The sequence below is a fragment of the Cephus cinctus genome, unplaced genomic scaffold, assembly GCF_000341935.2.
Source record: "Cephus cinctus unplaced genomic scaffold, Ccin1 Ccin1_scaffold0204, whole genome shotgun sequence".
In the NCBI taxonomy this organism is placed as follows: domain Eukaryota; kingdom Metazoa; phylum Arthropoda; class Insecta; order Hymenoptera; family Cephidae; genus Cephus; species Cephus cinctus.
The window spans coordinates 684960-699901 of record NW_014332923.1 but is presented as its reverse complement, the minus strand read 5'-3'; the positions used below and the strand labels follow the sequence as shown (position 1 = coordinate 699901).

Here is a 14942-nt window from a genome sequence, read left to right as displayed (position 1 = left end):
ATATACACATTTGTTTGCGCATTACGTCCATACAAACGTTTAGGGTTCGGTTGGACTGAAGACCTTGCTGCCCCGCCTGTTTGTCAAGAACGGTTTGTGAGGGGCGGCAACTTTTTCCCCACCACCGAGCAATCCATTTATTTTCGCTGACTGCAATACCGGCTGGAACGATGATCATGACCTGGGCGGCTACGCGAAATCTGTAACATCGATAGAGGCGACGATCACGAAATCCTACTCCCGGACTCGCCGCTACCATTTAGCGCCATGCTTTTGGTATCGCCTAAAACCGGAGCGTTGTAGATCTCCCCACTCATCTCTGTCGCCTAAAAGCGGAGCATTGTGCATCTCCCCACTCATCTCTGGGCATTATCAAAGTGTCGTAAAGTGATGCTTTTGAGGACTCCCTACTGAAGTCCTAATATTTAGATGAAATCTTATTTTCCACATGTTTTAAACAGATTTTTCTGATTTATCTGTATAAAATAATAGGGGACAATGGGTATAAAGACAGGAAAACTTGCTTTATTAGTTAGCGCTGCAGGAACTGTTGTCGGCGGTGTTTACTTAATAAAGTAATTAATTTATCTTTCTATAACCTCCTAATATACTGGCACGAATAATTATTGACTTTTAATTAATATAAATTTAATGAAAAATGTGGCTATGTATTCAATATACGCAAGTGAATTTTCAGAGCATATGTCGGTGGCACGCTATATGAAGGTACTCAGAAATTAACGGACAAAGTAGTAATTATTACCGGTGCTAATACTGGCATTGGGAAAGAAACTGCTTTGAATTTTGCAAAACGTGAAGCCAAAGTTATTATGGCTTGTCGTGATATGCATAAGTGTGAAAAGGTGTGTACAATTATTCATCTATTCTTTAACATTTATGAAATTATTATATTTTCAATCAAATCAACTTCTGGATATATATTTAAATGACACAAGATATTGTTATTTCATAAAGTAATTTGGATATTTACATTTTAGACACGAAGGCAGATTGTATTAGAAACTAAAAATAGATATGTATATTGTAGAAAGTGTGATTTAGCATCCTATGCTAGCATTCGGACCTTCGTTGATCAGTTTAAAAAAGGTGTCTGTGCATTTAATTTATTTATATTTTAACAGTGTTATGTTAAAGCTAAACTCTTGATTGTGTCTGTTCCATAGAACAATCGAAATTGGATATTCTTGTAAACAATGCAGGTGTAATGCGATGTCCTCAATGTTACACAGAAGATGGAATAGAAATGCAACTTGGTGTTAATCATATGGGACATTTTTTGCTCACCAATTTATTGTTGGACACTTTAAAGGCATCTGCGCCATCAAGAATTATTAATGTTTCAAGTATAGCACATACTCGTGGAAAGATTAAAGTTACAGACTTGAATAGTATTGAGAGTTATGATCCTGGTGAAGCATATGCACAAAGCAAATTGGCCAATGTACTTTTTACACGGGAATTGGCTAAGAGATTAGAAGGTTTGCGAATTTTATACATATTGATAATGTGTTACATAGCGAGTACTATTCATTTGTTAGGTACAGGAGTTACTGTGAATGCTGTCCATCCAGGAATCGTTGACACTGAAATCACTCGTTATATGAGTTTTTATAATAGTATTCTCAGTGCAATTTTTGTCAGGCCTTTGGTATGGCCATTTATCAAATCACCATTGCAGGGAGCCCAGACCATTATATACGCTGCTGTAGAACCGCAGTTAAAGGACGTCAGTGGCAAATATTTTAGGTAAACTATTCAAAATAAACAACCCTACATGAGTTTGCAAAACTGTTTTCATTGTAGTGATTGTAAGGAAACTGATGTCTCAGAAGAAGCAAAGGATGAGAAGTTAGCTAAGTGGTTATGGATGACAAGTGAAAAATGGACTAAGTTAAATGTCAGGTAACATAAATAGATAGTTTATTAAATAATTGTAGTAAATATACGAAAAAGATGTGGCGATATTTACATTTTGTAGGAACGAATAAACGCAAATATCACACTTACGTTACGTTACTTATTTTTCTTTGAAAAGTATATTTCAATTCATACATTAATAATTTCCAACTTATGGTTCAAATTCATGTTTCATTCATCATTGCACACACAATTTGATAATGTTGCTTTTCAATCTAATGGCAGTATTAAAAAATTTATTGATTTAGCTCGTAGAATCTGTACAACGAAGCACCATAAAAGATTTGACTAGAGATATAGATTTAGTATATAATTTCTCTGCCATGATATCATCTGTACCATTTTCTGAGGGTTTCTTTAATTCACAATCACTGTAACAGAGATATATATATCATTTTTTAAAGTACATTGTATGAAATTGGAACAGAATCTCCAGAAATACCTGAAATATTTTCCCGAATAATGTTCTAGCTCCTTTGTGACGGCTGCATAAACAGTTGTTTGAGCACCTTGAGCAGGATTTTTGAGTAATAGCCACATCCATGGTTGCATTATCAATTTAATTATGTACGTGGAACTGATTGGAGATCGTCTCATGTGATTCGTACCTCTCACGAGACCAGGATTTGTAGCATTAATTGTCACATTAGTTTCTGATGCAATTAAATGAATATAACATTAAGCTACATGATTTGAAAATCCCGGACTATCACAATACCTTTTAATATTTGACTCATATGTCTCGCCATAAGAATCAAGGCAAGTTTACTTTGTCCAAAAGCTTCTCTTGCTGTGTAGTCTTTTTCTAAATTCATATCCTCCAAATGTATTGAACTTACTGCATGTGCTTGTCCAGCAACATTAATAATTCTTCCTTGCTTGGCAGCCTTCAATTTAGGCAAGAGCAACAGAGTCAGTAATAAGTGACCGAGGTAATTGCTAACGAAATGCATCTCAAAACCTTCCTTGGTTTTTTCATATGGATGAAATACCATTCCCGCGTTATTCACCAATATATCCACTTCGTTAATTTCTACCAAAGCATATGTTGATAAGTATAAGATTTAATTTATGGAATATGTATTAAAAGCGTACCTAACTTTTGAGCAAATTGCTGTACGCTCTTCAGTGATGATAGATTCAAATATTTGACTTCCGCTTTACCATCAGGCATTGTATTTATTTCCTCAGCCACTTTTTTTCCTGTTTCTTCGTTTCTTACAGCTAAAATAATGTGTCCTCCCCTTCTGGCTAATTCTAATGCTGTTTCTTTACCGATACCACTAGATGATCCAGTTATAATGACGATTTTGCCATCGATACGCTCTTCATTTGGACAATTAGGACCAGCCATGTAAGATCTGAAACTTCGGTTACTCGTAACTCTTCATTTTCAAGATAGCCATTTTTAAACAAAGGCCACGTATGAAAATACATATTTAAATAAATTTCAAGTAAAGAAACTAAAATATAGAACGGTTGATATCACTTGATTGTTTAAATGATTACTAAAAAATTCAAAGACCTTATAAACGTCAGTATTCCCAAAACAGCACCAACGGCGTAGGCCCAATAAGAGTTCAGCAGAGGACTGAAGTCCTGGAGAACTTTTTGAAAATCTTCAAGCTGGTCCATATCTTATTCGAGAACATGTAATATTCAGATCCTTTACTTATTTTTTATATAAATGAGTGCGAGTTGTAGATCCCGTTTCGTAGGTGATACTGTCGGCACTACGGACTAAATTGAAATGAATTTGTGGAGAGGAAACACGATTAATTGGTTTAGATTGATGATAATTTGTAACGGGGCCGGATATAATAATTGACAAGGCGATGCTCAGTAACTCAGGAAGCTTTGCAGCTGCGATCTGTCAAGATTGAAGCCGTCAGATTTTTCAATTTCAGTAATGGCAAGGTGTAGAACATAATATATGTTCTCTGGTCCTATATTAGATAGAACATATATTAGATAGAACATAGAACATATTATGTAGAACATAATATATGTTCTCTGGTAGGACGAAGGGTTGTTGTGCTATAGTACCGATTTATTTGCAAACTGGATATATGTAAAAACAATTGCCTAATCAAATTGCATATGGAAACATTTTATAAATTCTTTGAAATTACGATTTAGAATTAGCAGAATTAAAAAATTCGCCGATTCATATGAGCATGGGTGTGGAATAGTTTGCCTGTTTTATGTAATTAAAAATTGGTATAGCCACTGTTTATGACAAATTAGTTATCCGAAAAAATACACAAATTTTGAGTATATTTTTTTTATTTAGTTCAAAAAAATGCCGCACGAGCGGTAGTACTAATTTTGGAGCGAAAATTACATTTTTGGCCGAAGGACAAATGAATAATCTTCAACTCGTTTAAATCAAACAACGTCATTAAATGTTGAAAATTAACAGTGACGAAAAAAGATTTAAGATACAATACAATAATGCCTGCTCAGCATAAATGTGCGCTACTATCATCAAGACCTAATAACCAATTCGGCGGTTTTTCATCTGAATCTGTAGGATGTGTTTCATGGTTTCGAAAATTAAGATTATGGTGTAGCATTAGCGAAAATCATCCAAAATGTCAACAATATTTTATTGGTATGGCTGCTATAACTAAAGAAAGGAGAAGACAATTTCGTCTGGCGTCATGTTGGATAATTCATCCTTTCAGTGATGTCAGGTAATCCAGAAAAGGTATAGTCGGGAACAACTGATTTCATTGTACGTTATTTATCCCAAAGGTTTATGTGGGAACTACTGATGATAGTGATATACTTGATAGCCTTTGTGACAATTCCATTTATGATATGTTTTATTATAATGGATTATGAGGCAATTTATTATGATAAAATTAATCTAGCTATTTATGCTATCTGCTGGTTGGACATAATAATCAATTGTATTACTGGAATACACGATTCCAAGAGTATGAAAGTTGTGTTTGATCAAGGAGCAATCATCAAGTATACACTGAGCAAACTATATTATTAATGATCATTTTTTAAATTTAATCTTTTATTATATTAGATCCTATATGAAAGGATTTCTTGTACTCGATATTGTTACCTCCTTACCATATGATCACATTACTGCAGCATGGCGTAAGGTGCCAGGTCCTGGTGCATCTCTTATAGTAGCAGTTATCAATGTTTTACCTACATTAAAGATTATACGTTACTTTACACTTCATTCATATATTCTTCAATTATTCGCAGTAAATATATTTATTCAAACATTATAATTATCTTTACTTTAATTATATATGAAGTTCCTATCTATTATTTTTAGCATTCTATGAATAATAATTGGTCATATCAAATGTCCACAACCTTGTTATTATCGGGTTATGTAATCTATTGGTTTTCTTGTTTCTGTTATATTATACCAATATTCACGATGTATATTCTTCAAGTTACTATTGAGGTCTGTTTTCATAGAAATTTTTGTAAATTTGTATTACATTAAAGTATCTGTGTGCTCGTACTTTTTAATTACTAATATATATATAGAATTGCCCAGATTGTTGGATAAGTAATATTCAAGGACAGGGAATAGCTGCAAAATTTCGACATGCACTATATATAGTTGTAGATAATTTTACAGCAAGTGGTTATGGAATTTTTCCACCTATTGCGGAGGGACATTCTCTATTCTGTACATTTTTACTGCTTGCTGGTCGAATATTCGAATGCTACATAACGAGTAAGTTAATGAATAGAAAATGAATAAAAAGAGGTTCAAGTGAAAGTTCTAATTCCAAATTAAAAATGACAGTTATATTTCTTCAAATTAAGTCGAATTCCCAAGAGCCCGAGGCAAAATTTCAAGAAATAATAAATCAACTATCAGCCTACATATGGCAAAAACAATTACCGCCGTACATGAAAAAGCGATTGCTACTATATTATCGATTTCGGTTTAGAAAGAGTTATTTTCGAGAGAGGATGATCCTTTCCTCCTTACCTGGTAAGATTCGATTTCATCTTATTTAAGCCATTACTTAATTACTCGTATGAATAAATATAACTTATCTTCTTTGTAGATCAACTACGACAAGAGATTGTTCTGTACTCGTGTCAACGTTTAGTGGAAAATGTAGCAATTTTTCAAAATCTTCCACAAGACGTTTTGACGTCTATTGTAACTAACTTGAAATTGGAATTATATTTGCCAAACGATATAATTGTAAAAGCCAGTACACATGGGGATTGCATGTTCTTCTTATCCAGCGGTACAGTGGCAGTTTTTACGCCAACGGGAAAAGAGGTCATCATAATAGCTCAAAATGCATTAAAGATTTTCAACTAGGATTATGGAATTACTAAAAATTGTAATTTCTCTCTTTTATGAATATTGTAGATCTGCCATTTAGACGATGGAGCATATTTCGGTGAAGTTGCATTACTTGTACAAGATCAACGAAGAGTGGCAAGTGTCGTGGCTATTGACATATGTGAAGTTTATCGACTTGATCGACGAGACTTTCGAAAATCTATCGCAGTGCAAAGTGACCTATTCGCCAAAATAGAGCGTATAGCTACAGAAAGAATGGAAAAGACGGTTTTAGTGGAGGAGCAGCATAAGCGACTGTTGCAACAAAAAAGTGGTCGTTTTTCGAGTTTGACACGTGGTCGTTACTACAGAAAAATGTGAATCTGAATGAAGAAATAGTTTCAGTTGTAACTGGTAGTAGGATATATTCTATAATCAAATTTATTCGTCATAAAATAAAAAAAAATATTATAATACTAATAATAATATTATGAAGTAATATCCTGTGCTAATAATAATTAATTAGTTAAATCATCATTTTCAATTGTTGTGTATTTAAGGACCTTAAATATTATTATTGTCCATACAATATTCGTATAGTGGTATTCATTGATACTTCTATCGTAGAATTATATATATTATTTGTTACCTAAAATACATTTACAACGAAATTCACTAAAGCGTTGAATTATTACTGACATGATGTATTATACTTTTGATAGTGATACTTTAGAGATATGGATACTCATTACTTATTAAATTTTACTTGATAAATTGTTTGCTAATAAGCACTTTGAGTATTCAAAAGTCCGTAGTACCGACCGTAGCGACTTTCGTATTGCAAAACAAGGAATTAATCAGAAGCACGAACAATGCAATTGCTAATGATGCAAATTAGTACAATTAATTAGAAGGGATTGGTATGGTTTCATTCAAATGGTCTGGAAATGTACATTTATATATTACATACACTACACACTGCGAGGTACGTTCCCCATTTTTAAGAGTCGTGGAATTATTTCTTAATAGTGAAAATATTATAGCATCAGCGTTGATACTACGGATTCTAGACAAAATTTACACAAGAATGCCCGTAGCCATAAGTGACAATAAAACTCATAATTATTTAAATTCCAAAAACATTGTAAATAATATCAACGAAAAACGGAACTTCTTTTCAATTCTTGTTTTTCGAAAAATTAATTACGTGTTTATATGCCTTGAACTATTTTCTTTTATACTTTTGAATTTTCACTTACAGCTACGCGCATTGATGATTTGTGAAAAAAAATCCTGTGACATGTCAAAATTATTATTAAATAGATCTTGGTGCTGATAACAGTTATGAAAATCTTAAATAACGTTCGGATTGCTTTCATATAAATTTTAACCATACAAACGTTAAGAAAAAATTTGCGTAGAAGATTGCTTGTTCTTAAGTAAAAAAAAAAAACATTCATCTAAAGAGATATTCTATTTATACATTTTCAGGGTATTATCACGGCGATATTGAAAGACTATCATTTTATTGATACCGCTGTCGTACGAGAGTAATCTCGAAAAGAGGTTTTTCTATTCATAGCAATAAGCTGATCGTCTAAGTATTTTAGCCATTAGGTCAGATAATTTAAATGAATCAAGTACCGAATATTAGTAATAATGTCTAGAATGAAATTTGTGATATGTAAAATACTCTTTCCCAGATTCTCTCGAATCATATCTAATAAGGCACTGTATTTCACTCTAAGTGAACAGATAGGATAATATAATAAGCACCAAATGATCTAAGAGAATTTCAATAGTCATCAATAATGATACTTTTAAGTATATAAATGCTTTTGGTACTCCTTACTTGTCTCTTACAGTATCCTACGATTTTTAACGTTTAAGAAGTATAGTGTAAAGTAATACTAATGAAATGTTATTACATAATTAAATTTACGGTTAATAATTCAGGAACAAATATAAATGCAACACCGTTGTTTTCCAATACCTGGACGACATGCAAACTTTGAACATAGTTTAAACTGGTCTGTAATGTATAAAATACAACTGTACACTAGTTATGTATTCTAAACACTATGATGATACAACATAGTAAAAAGAATCAACTATTCTACAGTTCTAAGTAGTTCAATACTGCTACTTTTTTTTTTTTTTCTTTAACGAATCAAATTAGCTATTGAATACAGAAGATTTCTTACCATGTTATATCATCCAGGTGAAAATTATTTAAGATTCACTGTCCGTATATTTTTAGAGATTCTCTATGTGTATTTGGCGATACTTCCGTTGCGGTAAAATCGGAGTATTCATAAGTAATACACAATAATTATATGGAGAGTATGAAGGTCATAATACATACTAAACTATTTATATTTTACAATATAACGTGCGTATGATTAATATAATATATGTACCGTACAAGGGTCTTGTCATGAAGCATTGTTCGTTCATTGGAAATTGAAACAAATATTTTTCATGTTTATTATTATAAGTATATCCACTTATGAGTATTCACGATTAAATATTCTCAAACTTTCGTTAAGGTAACGCGTACGTAAATGATTTTAATATCTATCTTCATAGTTTCTTGCCAATGATTTGCAAGATTTTTTGTAGTTTTCTTAATACGAGAAATATCAATGTACGACTCGAAGTGTCTGTTTTACTGTACTCTTGTCTGCGATTCTTCTGCAGTGCATTATAAAGGATTCGTTACTATCTGATAACATTGATTCGAAAGATTATCGCACGGTACGTTATACTGAATCTATCTATTAACGATCATTATTATTTAAGGTGACGCAATGCCTTCTGAGGTTTGTGAAGTTGCGATTATTTCATTCTCGAAACAGCATCAATTGCCTTTTTTTTTATTTGGGACGACCTGCCCAATATGGCTCCGTCAGACTAGGATTCAGCGTCAGATCGTGTATACATGGATAATCCATCGAAATGCACATTTCTATCGATGCATACGAAAGAAATCCCATTCCCGATTAGTTCTTGATTCACCATCCATCAAAAGCTCTACTTTACTTCGATTCGAATATAAATTTATCGTATCTATGTATAAACGTTCTAAGGCTTTGGCAGTGAAGGAAATTTGATTTTCCCAATACTTCCGGTAAACGGGGACGAATTGAAAGTGCATCGAGATTCTATAATAATCGCGTGTAAACAAGGTTGACGCGTTTCTTTGTTCTACTCGCTGCGCTTTTCAAAATATTGTTCAACAATGTCGGTTAGTACGTTAATGGTAGAAGACAAATATCTATGGTGGTAATTCATAATTACGTACAGAGAGGTTATCTGGTACTAGTACGTTGATGTTTCTCTTGTAATTACGTATCATGCGGTTGAATATCAAGAAGTCAGGCACGTAATTATGAAGTGTGTCATGGACCCGCTTACCGAAGCATTCGAAAATTCGATTTTAAATTTCTAAAAGAAGGGAAGGATGGATCTCCTTCTTCTGGTGTTATCCAGGTGCGGTCCTCTCACTGGTAATTGGCCATCCTCTGTACAGGATCGGCAACAAAACTGAGCGTAATACTTGTGCTGGCAGTAACGGGCTTCCACGATCAGTTTGCAATTGGCGAAGAAGAAATTGTCTTGGCAATTTGGATGGATGAAAATGCCTAAATGGAATAATTCGACATTGAGGTACAAATTTAGCAATTAAAAATATCATAATTTAAGCAGTTTCACTTACCAGCTACACGGATATCTACATTTCCAGAATCAGAAGTGTATTCGTTGGATGCTTCGCATCGGTAATTTCCGGTATCGTTTTTGTTAGCGTTGGAAATAAGGAGCCTGTTAGCTTCTGCAAGTAATGCAACTTGATTTAGTTTATATTCCTGTATCTCTGTATATGTATTTCTCTGCGAATTTAATGTACAATATCTATTTGCTTACCTGATATCCTTACTCGGTTATTCATTTGAATAAGAACATCGTCCTTGTACCATTCTACCCGTGGAATAGGATAACCATCCACATTACAAGCGATACTGATATCACTACCCTCTGGGAATTCATTTTGTGGTACTGATATGTTCACTTTAACCGGTACTGCATAAGAATAAAATAAGTATTAAAAATAAATATTAAATAAGTATAATGATTAAATACAGTAAAATATAAGTAAGAAAAAAATCCGCTGGCATTTCTCTGGAATATAAAGTAGGCTCATAGTTATGAAATTATTTTCACATAAAGCAGCTATACATTTTAAGCACATTGACATTACTTCAAACGAGCTTACATCGCCTCAAATCTTTTATTACATGCATTAAAAAGCAAAAGCGTTTACATGCACACAATGTTATTTAAGAAAGAGATACAGTAGTTGCAAGCACCTAAGTATAGTATGTAAAAATCGTTAAGAATGAAAATTATAATACTTTGAGATGGTAGTCTCACCTGTATACCTAACAGGAGGTACCACTTCAGGCGATTCAGTAAGAGGAACAACTCCTGGGACATATGGTGGTCTGGTGGGATATAGGGGGGCATAGGTTTGATACTCAGGAGTTTGAATTCTAGATGGTCTATAAGGATATTGCGGTTTGCTTATATTGGGTCTTGTGGGAGGTTGAACAAGATATTTTGTGTACTGTTGTTGATCATATTTGATATTGTGAACTGGACCGATAGCTTGAACGGTGATGGACCATGAAGTGGGTCTTTCTACAGCGTTGTAAGCCTGACAGGTGTATATGCCAAGGTTACTTAAGGTGACTGAACGGATTAGCAAGGTATAATCAGAGTCTTGCTCATAAGATTCAGATGTAAGTGGTAGCATATTGTCTCCATGCCACCAGGTGACTTGTGGCCTTGGCCAGCCCATTGCGTAGCAGTGCAGGGTCCTTGGCGAATTTAAAGTGACAGTCACAGTTGCATTTGGCTCCCCGATGATGGCGGCAGGTCTATTGTGCGGTTCTATAGGATGCAAGAGATACCATGCCATGTGCTTAGAGTTAGATGATTAATAAACGCCACATCACCACGTTATATAGTTCAGACAATCTACACCTTAGATGAAATGGACTCGACGTGTTAGACATTGTTATGTTCTACTTCATTTATAAGAAATAATTTATAGTTGAGACGAATCCAAATTAGATAGACAGACATGTACAGGCAAGAGATATATATTTATTAGTTGACGAAGATTTCTAGTAATCCAGGCACTTTCCAAGTTTTCTCTAGTACTTTTATTAATATCACTATACTTTAATATACTAAGAATGTTAAAGAGTTGTTCATTGTTTGTGAGCTCACCTGTAATGTCCAATTGGTATTCTACTCTGACTGGTGCACCAAGACCATTGTATGCACTACATATATAAGTACCTCTGTCGTAGGTATATAAATTTATTATTTGAAGAGAGCCGTCAGACATAATGCGTCGTCTTTTTTCAGAATCCTTTATCTATGAACGTAATGAAAAATTTTTGTTAATTAAAAAAATGACTTCAGACAGTCAGAAATGTTACACAACTATTTCGATGGAACTTACCACAACAGTGTCCTTTCGCCAAGAAATCGTTGGTTTGGGATTTCCGATCGCTACACATTTCATCGTGACGAAGCTGCCCTCTTCGGCGGTCAATTCAGACTCTTCAGGTTGCTGAATATACGCAGGTTCAGCACCATATTGTGGCAGAGTCACGGCAATAACAGGAGGTGGTGTGGTTAGTGGTTCTTCAGGTGCAGGTTCTAGGCATGAAGTCCCACAGCCATTGTTGCAGCATTTCGATTCTCCAGCACAATCTGCATCCGAAGTGCATTCCTGTTCGCATCTGGTGCTATTCGATACGTTCGGACAGCGGCCTGGTTTCGTTGCTAAAATTATACGGTAAATGTATAAAGAAATTATAGTTCAATTGGAAATATTCGTTTGATAGAAATAACTAGGTAATTAGTTATTTCTTGCCTTTTTTTTACTTACTTGATCTGCAGGTACCAACGTACTCGGTGCCATCGTTGATGGGCACTAAGGTGATGGCACATTTTGTACCTTCAGGACAGGTTCGTGAGGTACATGGATCTACGCAACGGCAACGTTCACAATCTTGACTGTCGACAAAGGCTTCTTTGCCATATGGACAGCGAATAATACGACACTCCTCACGAGTTTCTGCGCACGGATCTTTCGATTTTTTCTCAACATCAACGTCAATCTCGTTACTCGCTGTAGAAATGAAATATACTAGTATTGGAAATTAATTCAACACATGTTACTGGGAAGCAACGAAAAAAAGGTGTGTACTGAAGTATAGACTGAAATGGGAATTAGCTTTGCGATTAGTTATTTATACAATGGTTTTACAAGACTGGGATGCGGTACATGTCTGAAATGCTGGGATCATGCTAGAAAATAAATGAGGAAGAAATGAATATATAATATATACATCGTATGACAGAGCAAATATCAGTTCAGACTTTGTCCCTGTAAAACTGCGGCTCTTTATAACCTGTAAATAATCTATTGTTATACATAAATTTGTATTGTGGGGGTTACGTGTTGTATATACATATGAACGAGTGCGTGCTGTATTATGTACACTGTTACGAAGCCTATCGAAAGAAATATTGTGGGACTTAAAGTCACAGGGTCGTAAGCTCGAAATATAAACTTTAAAAAATTGTTAGTTTTGTACTACAGAATGCCTTACACTCATAGCTCACTTACGCCTAAGGCATGTGCTAATGCAAGACTCAAAGGTTTTGAATCTGTTACGATTTCCACCGCAACCAGTGTAAATAAATGGAATACAAGTCTGGATTTCATCGTTGTAGTAAAAACGTCTGTAACTTGGTGTAGGACACGAGCCAATATCCACAGGTTCTCTACAGATAGCTAAACCATTTCGACAAAATCATCCATTATCACTCGAAAAATAATATATTGGTTACAGCTCTTGACTGTTGTATTAATTTGAACGAAAAAAAAAAAGAAAAAATATGCTATTCAATTCTTACCCAAATGAGAAAGTGCAGTGTTATTTCCAGTAGGTGCAGGCTCCTCACGATGAATGCAGATAGATTCGCACTCAGATACTGTGCTGAATCTGTTGGCATTACCGTCACATCCACCATAAGTGAATTCGCGACATCCGCGAATTGCAGAGTCGTAGAAGAATTTCGCAAAAGCGCCACGACAGGGTCCGCTGTCCACCGGAAGGTTGCAGATATCTAAGAGTTTAAGTAAATTTACGATTCTGTGACTCCGCTGTCATAATTTTTTTTTTGTAATTAAAAGGATATACCTTGGCCTTGGAACCTCCCACAAAGTCTCTCGCATTGTTCTTCCGTTTGGAATCTATTAGCATTTCCTTCACAGCCACCGTAGATGAATGCTTGACACATGTGGGATTGCACGTCATAATAATATGCTGTAGTGTCACCGTTACATGGACCAGCATCGACTGGTGCCAAGCAATTGGGACTGACTGGTACAGGTTCGACTGAAGCACGGGGAGCTTCAGTAGTCCGTTGAATGTCGGCTACCCCTGGAGCAGGAGGCTGTACTTCTTTCTTGCACTGTTGCTCACAAGATAATTTGTCCTGGAAGCGATTTTTGTTTCCTTGACAACCACTATAGTCAAATTCGTAACAAGAATCGGATTGTCTATCATAGAAGTATTGTTTAACGGAACCGGCACAGGGACCGACGACTTTCGGTAAAGTACACGGATCTGTAATGTTAAACGATGCCACATTTCAATATGAAGTTTAAGTTGAAATATTGTTATAGAAATTCTTTCTTTACTATTCATTAAACTTAAAAATTACCTTGTACTGTTCCACAGCGATAGTCGCATTCTTCGCGTGTATTGAAGTTATTTCCATTACTTTGGCAGCCACCATACATAAAGATTTTGCAGGTGCCATCTCTGCTGTCGTAGAACCATTTTGTTGTGTTTTCGGCGCAAGGACCATGATCGTCAGGCAGGAAGCAATACTCTGAAGATTTTTAATAATTAAATAATTTTAGGAAGATTTATTTTCTTGCATGTTAGGAGGATAGTCATTATGTTTGTTACCAGTTTTGAATTGAATGGCAGAAGGAGCTGGTGTGCTGATTCTGGTTTCGCATCTATTGATGCAATCGTGTTCGTCAGCGAAATTATTTCCATTGCCACCACAGCCCCCGTAATAAAATTGTCTACATCGTTGTTCATAGAAATCGTAATACCAACGTTGGGTATAGTTGTGACACTCTCCCAAAAGTGCAGGAAGCAGACAAGTGTCTTGTTCTATTTTTCAAGGAAACGACAATCTTTAGATACTCACTCCATACGTCATTTCACGATGAAATAGATAGTGTGTAGCGATCAACAATAAACCTAGCCAAGCTTGGTTTACACAAGAAGATAGAGTCAATATGAATTTGAATAAGTAAACTCAACGTGAATAACTAACCATTTGAAAATACTTTCTGTACAAACCTAGCCTGGTAAGGTACAATACAAAAAAGAATTAGTGCAATACAAGATGAAATAAACTAACAAGAAAACGCAGCAGACATTTGTTCAAATATACACAACAATATAGGAAGTATGATTATTAGTATAACTAGTAAAAATAATCATATTCAAATTGCTCTACCAGTGGATATTTACATATTTTGGAAATTATAATAGCCAGTTTTTATTGTTTTAGTTGGTAATGTGATCGCAGGAACGGGTATAATTTATTC

The 14942-nt window shown here is 34.7% G+C and overlaps 4 protein-coding genes across 14 annotated transcripts in view; 2 read left to right on the top strand and 2 right to left on the bottom strand.

The window, feature by feature from the left end:
- Positions 1 to 291: 291 nt before the first annotated feature.
- On the top strand, positions 292 to 3426 carry LOC107264930 (retinol dehydrogenase 13). 5 transcript variants are annotated; one of them, XM_025082159.1, is made up of 6 exons: positions 292 to 575; positions 698 to 863; positions 999 to 1107; positions 1185 to 1767; positions 1825 to 1923; positions 3226 to 3426. In XM_025082159.1, exons 1-6 carry the CDS (start codon positions 499 to 501, stop codon positions 3227 to 3229), a joined length of 1038 nt encoding a protein of 345 aa, XP_024937927.1. In that variant the 5' UTR covers positions 292 to 498; the 3' UTR covers positions 3230 to 3426. The 5 variants fall into 5 exon arrangements, with proteins under 5 accessions (XP_024937927.1, XP_024937924.1, XP_024937925.1 ...); XM_025082156.1 differs by lacking the exon at positions 3226 to 3426 and adding an exon at positions 2410 to 2626; XM_025082157.1 differs by lacking the exon at positions 3226 to 3426 and adding an exon at positions 2000 to 2024.
- LOC107264929 (retinol dehydrogenase 13) lies at positions 2036 to 3635 on the bottom strand. The gene is made up of 5 exons (XM_015733742.2): positions 3464 to 3635; positions 3034 to 3299; positions 2657 to 2971; positions 2381 to 2591; positions 2036 to 2309 (listed from the first exon to the last, which is right to left on the bottom strand). Exons 1-5 carry the CDS (start codon positions 3571 to 3573, stop codon positions 2183 to 2185), a joined length of 1029 nt encoding a protein of 342 aa, XP_015589228.1. The 5' UTR covers positions 3574 to 3635; the 3' UTR covers positions 2036 to 2182.
- Positions 3636 to 4370: 735 nt separating this feature from the next.
- Positions 4371 to 6701, top strand: LOC107264931 (potassium/sodium hyperpolarization-activated cyclic nucleotide-gated channel 1). The gene is made up of 8 exons (XM_015733748.2): positions 4371 to 4634; positions 4696 to 4917; positions 4982 to 5168; positions 5243 to 5377; positions 5464 to 5656; positions 5729 to 5920; positions 5997 to 6220; positions 6314 to 6701. Exons 1-8 carry the CDS (start codon positions 4393 to 4395, stop codon positions 6605 to 6607), a joined length of 1689 nt encoding a protein of 562 aa, XP_015589234.1. The 5' UTR covers positions 4371 to 4392; the 3' UTR covers positions 6608 to 6701.
- A 59-nt stretch (positions 6702 to 6760) lies between these two features.
- The window catches only part of LOC107264928 (papilin), a 73635-nt gene continuing 65453 nt past the window's right edge, over positions 6761 to 14942 (bottom strand). For 5 of the 7 annotated variants that reach the window (XM_015733734.2, XM_015733738.2, XM_015733740.2 and 2 more), the window contains 12 exons: positions 14287 to 14499; positions 14036 to 14206; positions 13510 to 13938; positions 13223 to 13435; positions 12933 to 13100; positions 12189 to 12431; positions 11757 to 12082; positions 11519 to 11669; positions 10658 to 11176; positions 10151 to 10306; positions 9945 to 10058; positions 6761 to 9870 (listed from right to left, as the gene is read on the bottom strand). In XM_015733734.2, coding sequence (XP_015589220.1) covers positions 9674 to 9870; positions 9945 to 10058; positions 10151 to 10306; positions 10658 to 11176; positions 11519 to 11669; positions 11757 to 12082; positions 12189 to 12431; positions 12933 to 13100; positions 13223 to 13435; positions 13510 to 13938; positions 14036 to 14206; positions 14287 to 14499 — 2900 coding nt within the window. In that variant the 3' untranslated portion in view covers positions 6761 to 9673. The remainder of the gene's footprint in view (positions 9871 to 9944; positions 10059 to 10150; positions 10307 to 10657; positions 11177 to 11518; positions 11670 to 11756; positions 12083 to 12188; positions 12432 to 12932; positions 13101 to 13222; positions 13436 to 13509; positions 13939 to 14035; positions 14207 to 14286; positions 14500 to 14942) is intronic. The other 2 variants (XM_015733741.2, XM_015733739.2) reach the window with 2 other exon arrangements.

What these genes read in the sequence shown, in the direction of transcription:
- LOC107264930 (XM_025082156.1), top strand. Translation starts at nt 499, where the DNA reads ATGGGTATAAAGACAGGAAAACTTGCTTTATTAGTTAGCGCTGCAGGA. An exon ending in CGTTGATCAGTTTAAAAAAG is followed by an intron (nt 1,108 to 1,184) that starts GTGTCTGTGCAT and finishes TCTGTTCCATAG; the next exon opens with AACAATCGAAATTGGATATT. An exon ending in GTCAGTGGCAAATATTTTAG is followed by an intron (nt 1,768 to 1,824) that starts GTAAACTATTCA and finishes TTTTCATTGTAG; the next exon opens with TGATTGTAAGGAAACTGATG.
- LOC107264929 (XM_015733742.2), bottom strand. Translation starts at nt 3,573, where the DNA reads ATGGACCAGCTTGAAGATTTTCAAAAAGTTCTCCAGGACTTCAGTCCT. An exon ending in TATGAGTCAAATATTAAAAG is followed by an intron (nt 2,592 to 2,656) that starts GTATTGTGATAG and finishes TAATTGCATCAG; the next exon opens with AAACTAATGTGACAATTAAT. An exon ending in TATTCGGGAAAATATTTCAG is followed by an intron (nt 2,310 to 2,380) that starts GTATTTCTGGAG and finishes TCTCTGTTACAG; the next exon opens with TGATTGTGAATTAAAGAAAC.
- LOC107264931 (XM_015733748.2), top strand. Translation starts at nt 4,393, where the DNA reads ATGCCTGCTCAGCATAAATGTGCGCTACTATCATCAAGACCTAATAAC. An exon ending in ATTCGAATGCTACATAACGA is followed by an intron (nt 5,657 to 5,728) that starts GTAAGTTAATGA and finishes TAAAAATGACAG; the next exon opens with TTATATTTCTTCAAATTAAG. An exon ending in GATCCTTTCCTCCTTACCTG is followed by an intron (nt 5,921 to 5,996) that starts GTAAGATTCGAT and finishes TCTTCTTTGTAG; the next exon opens with ATCAACTACGACAAGAGATT.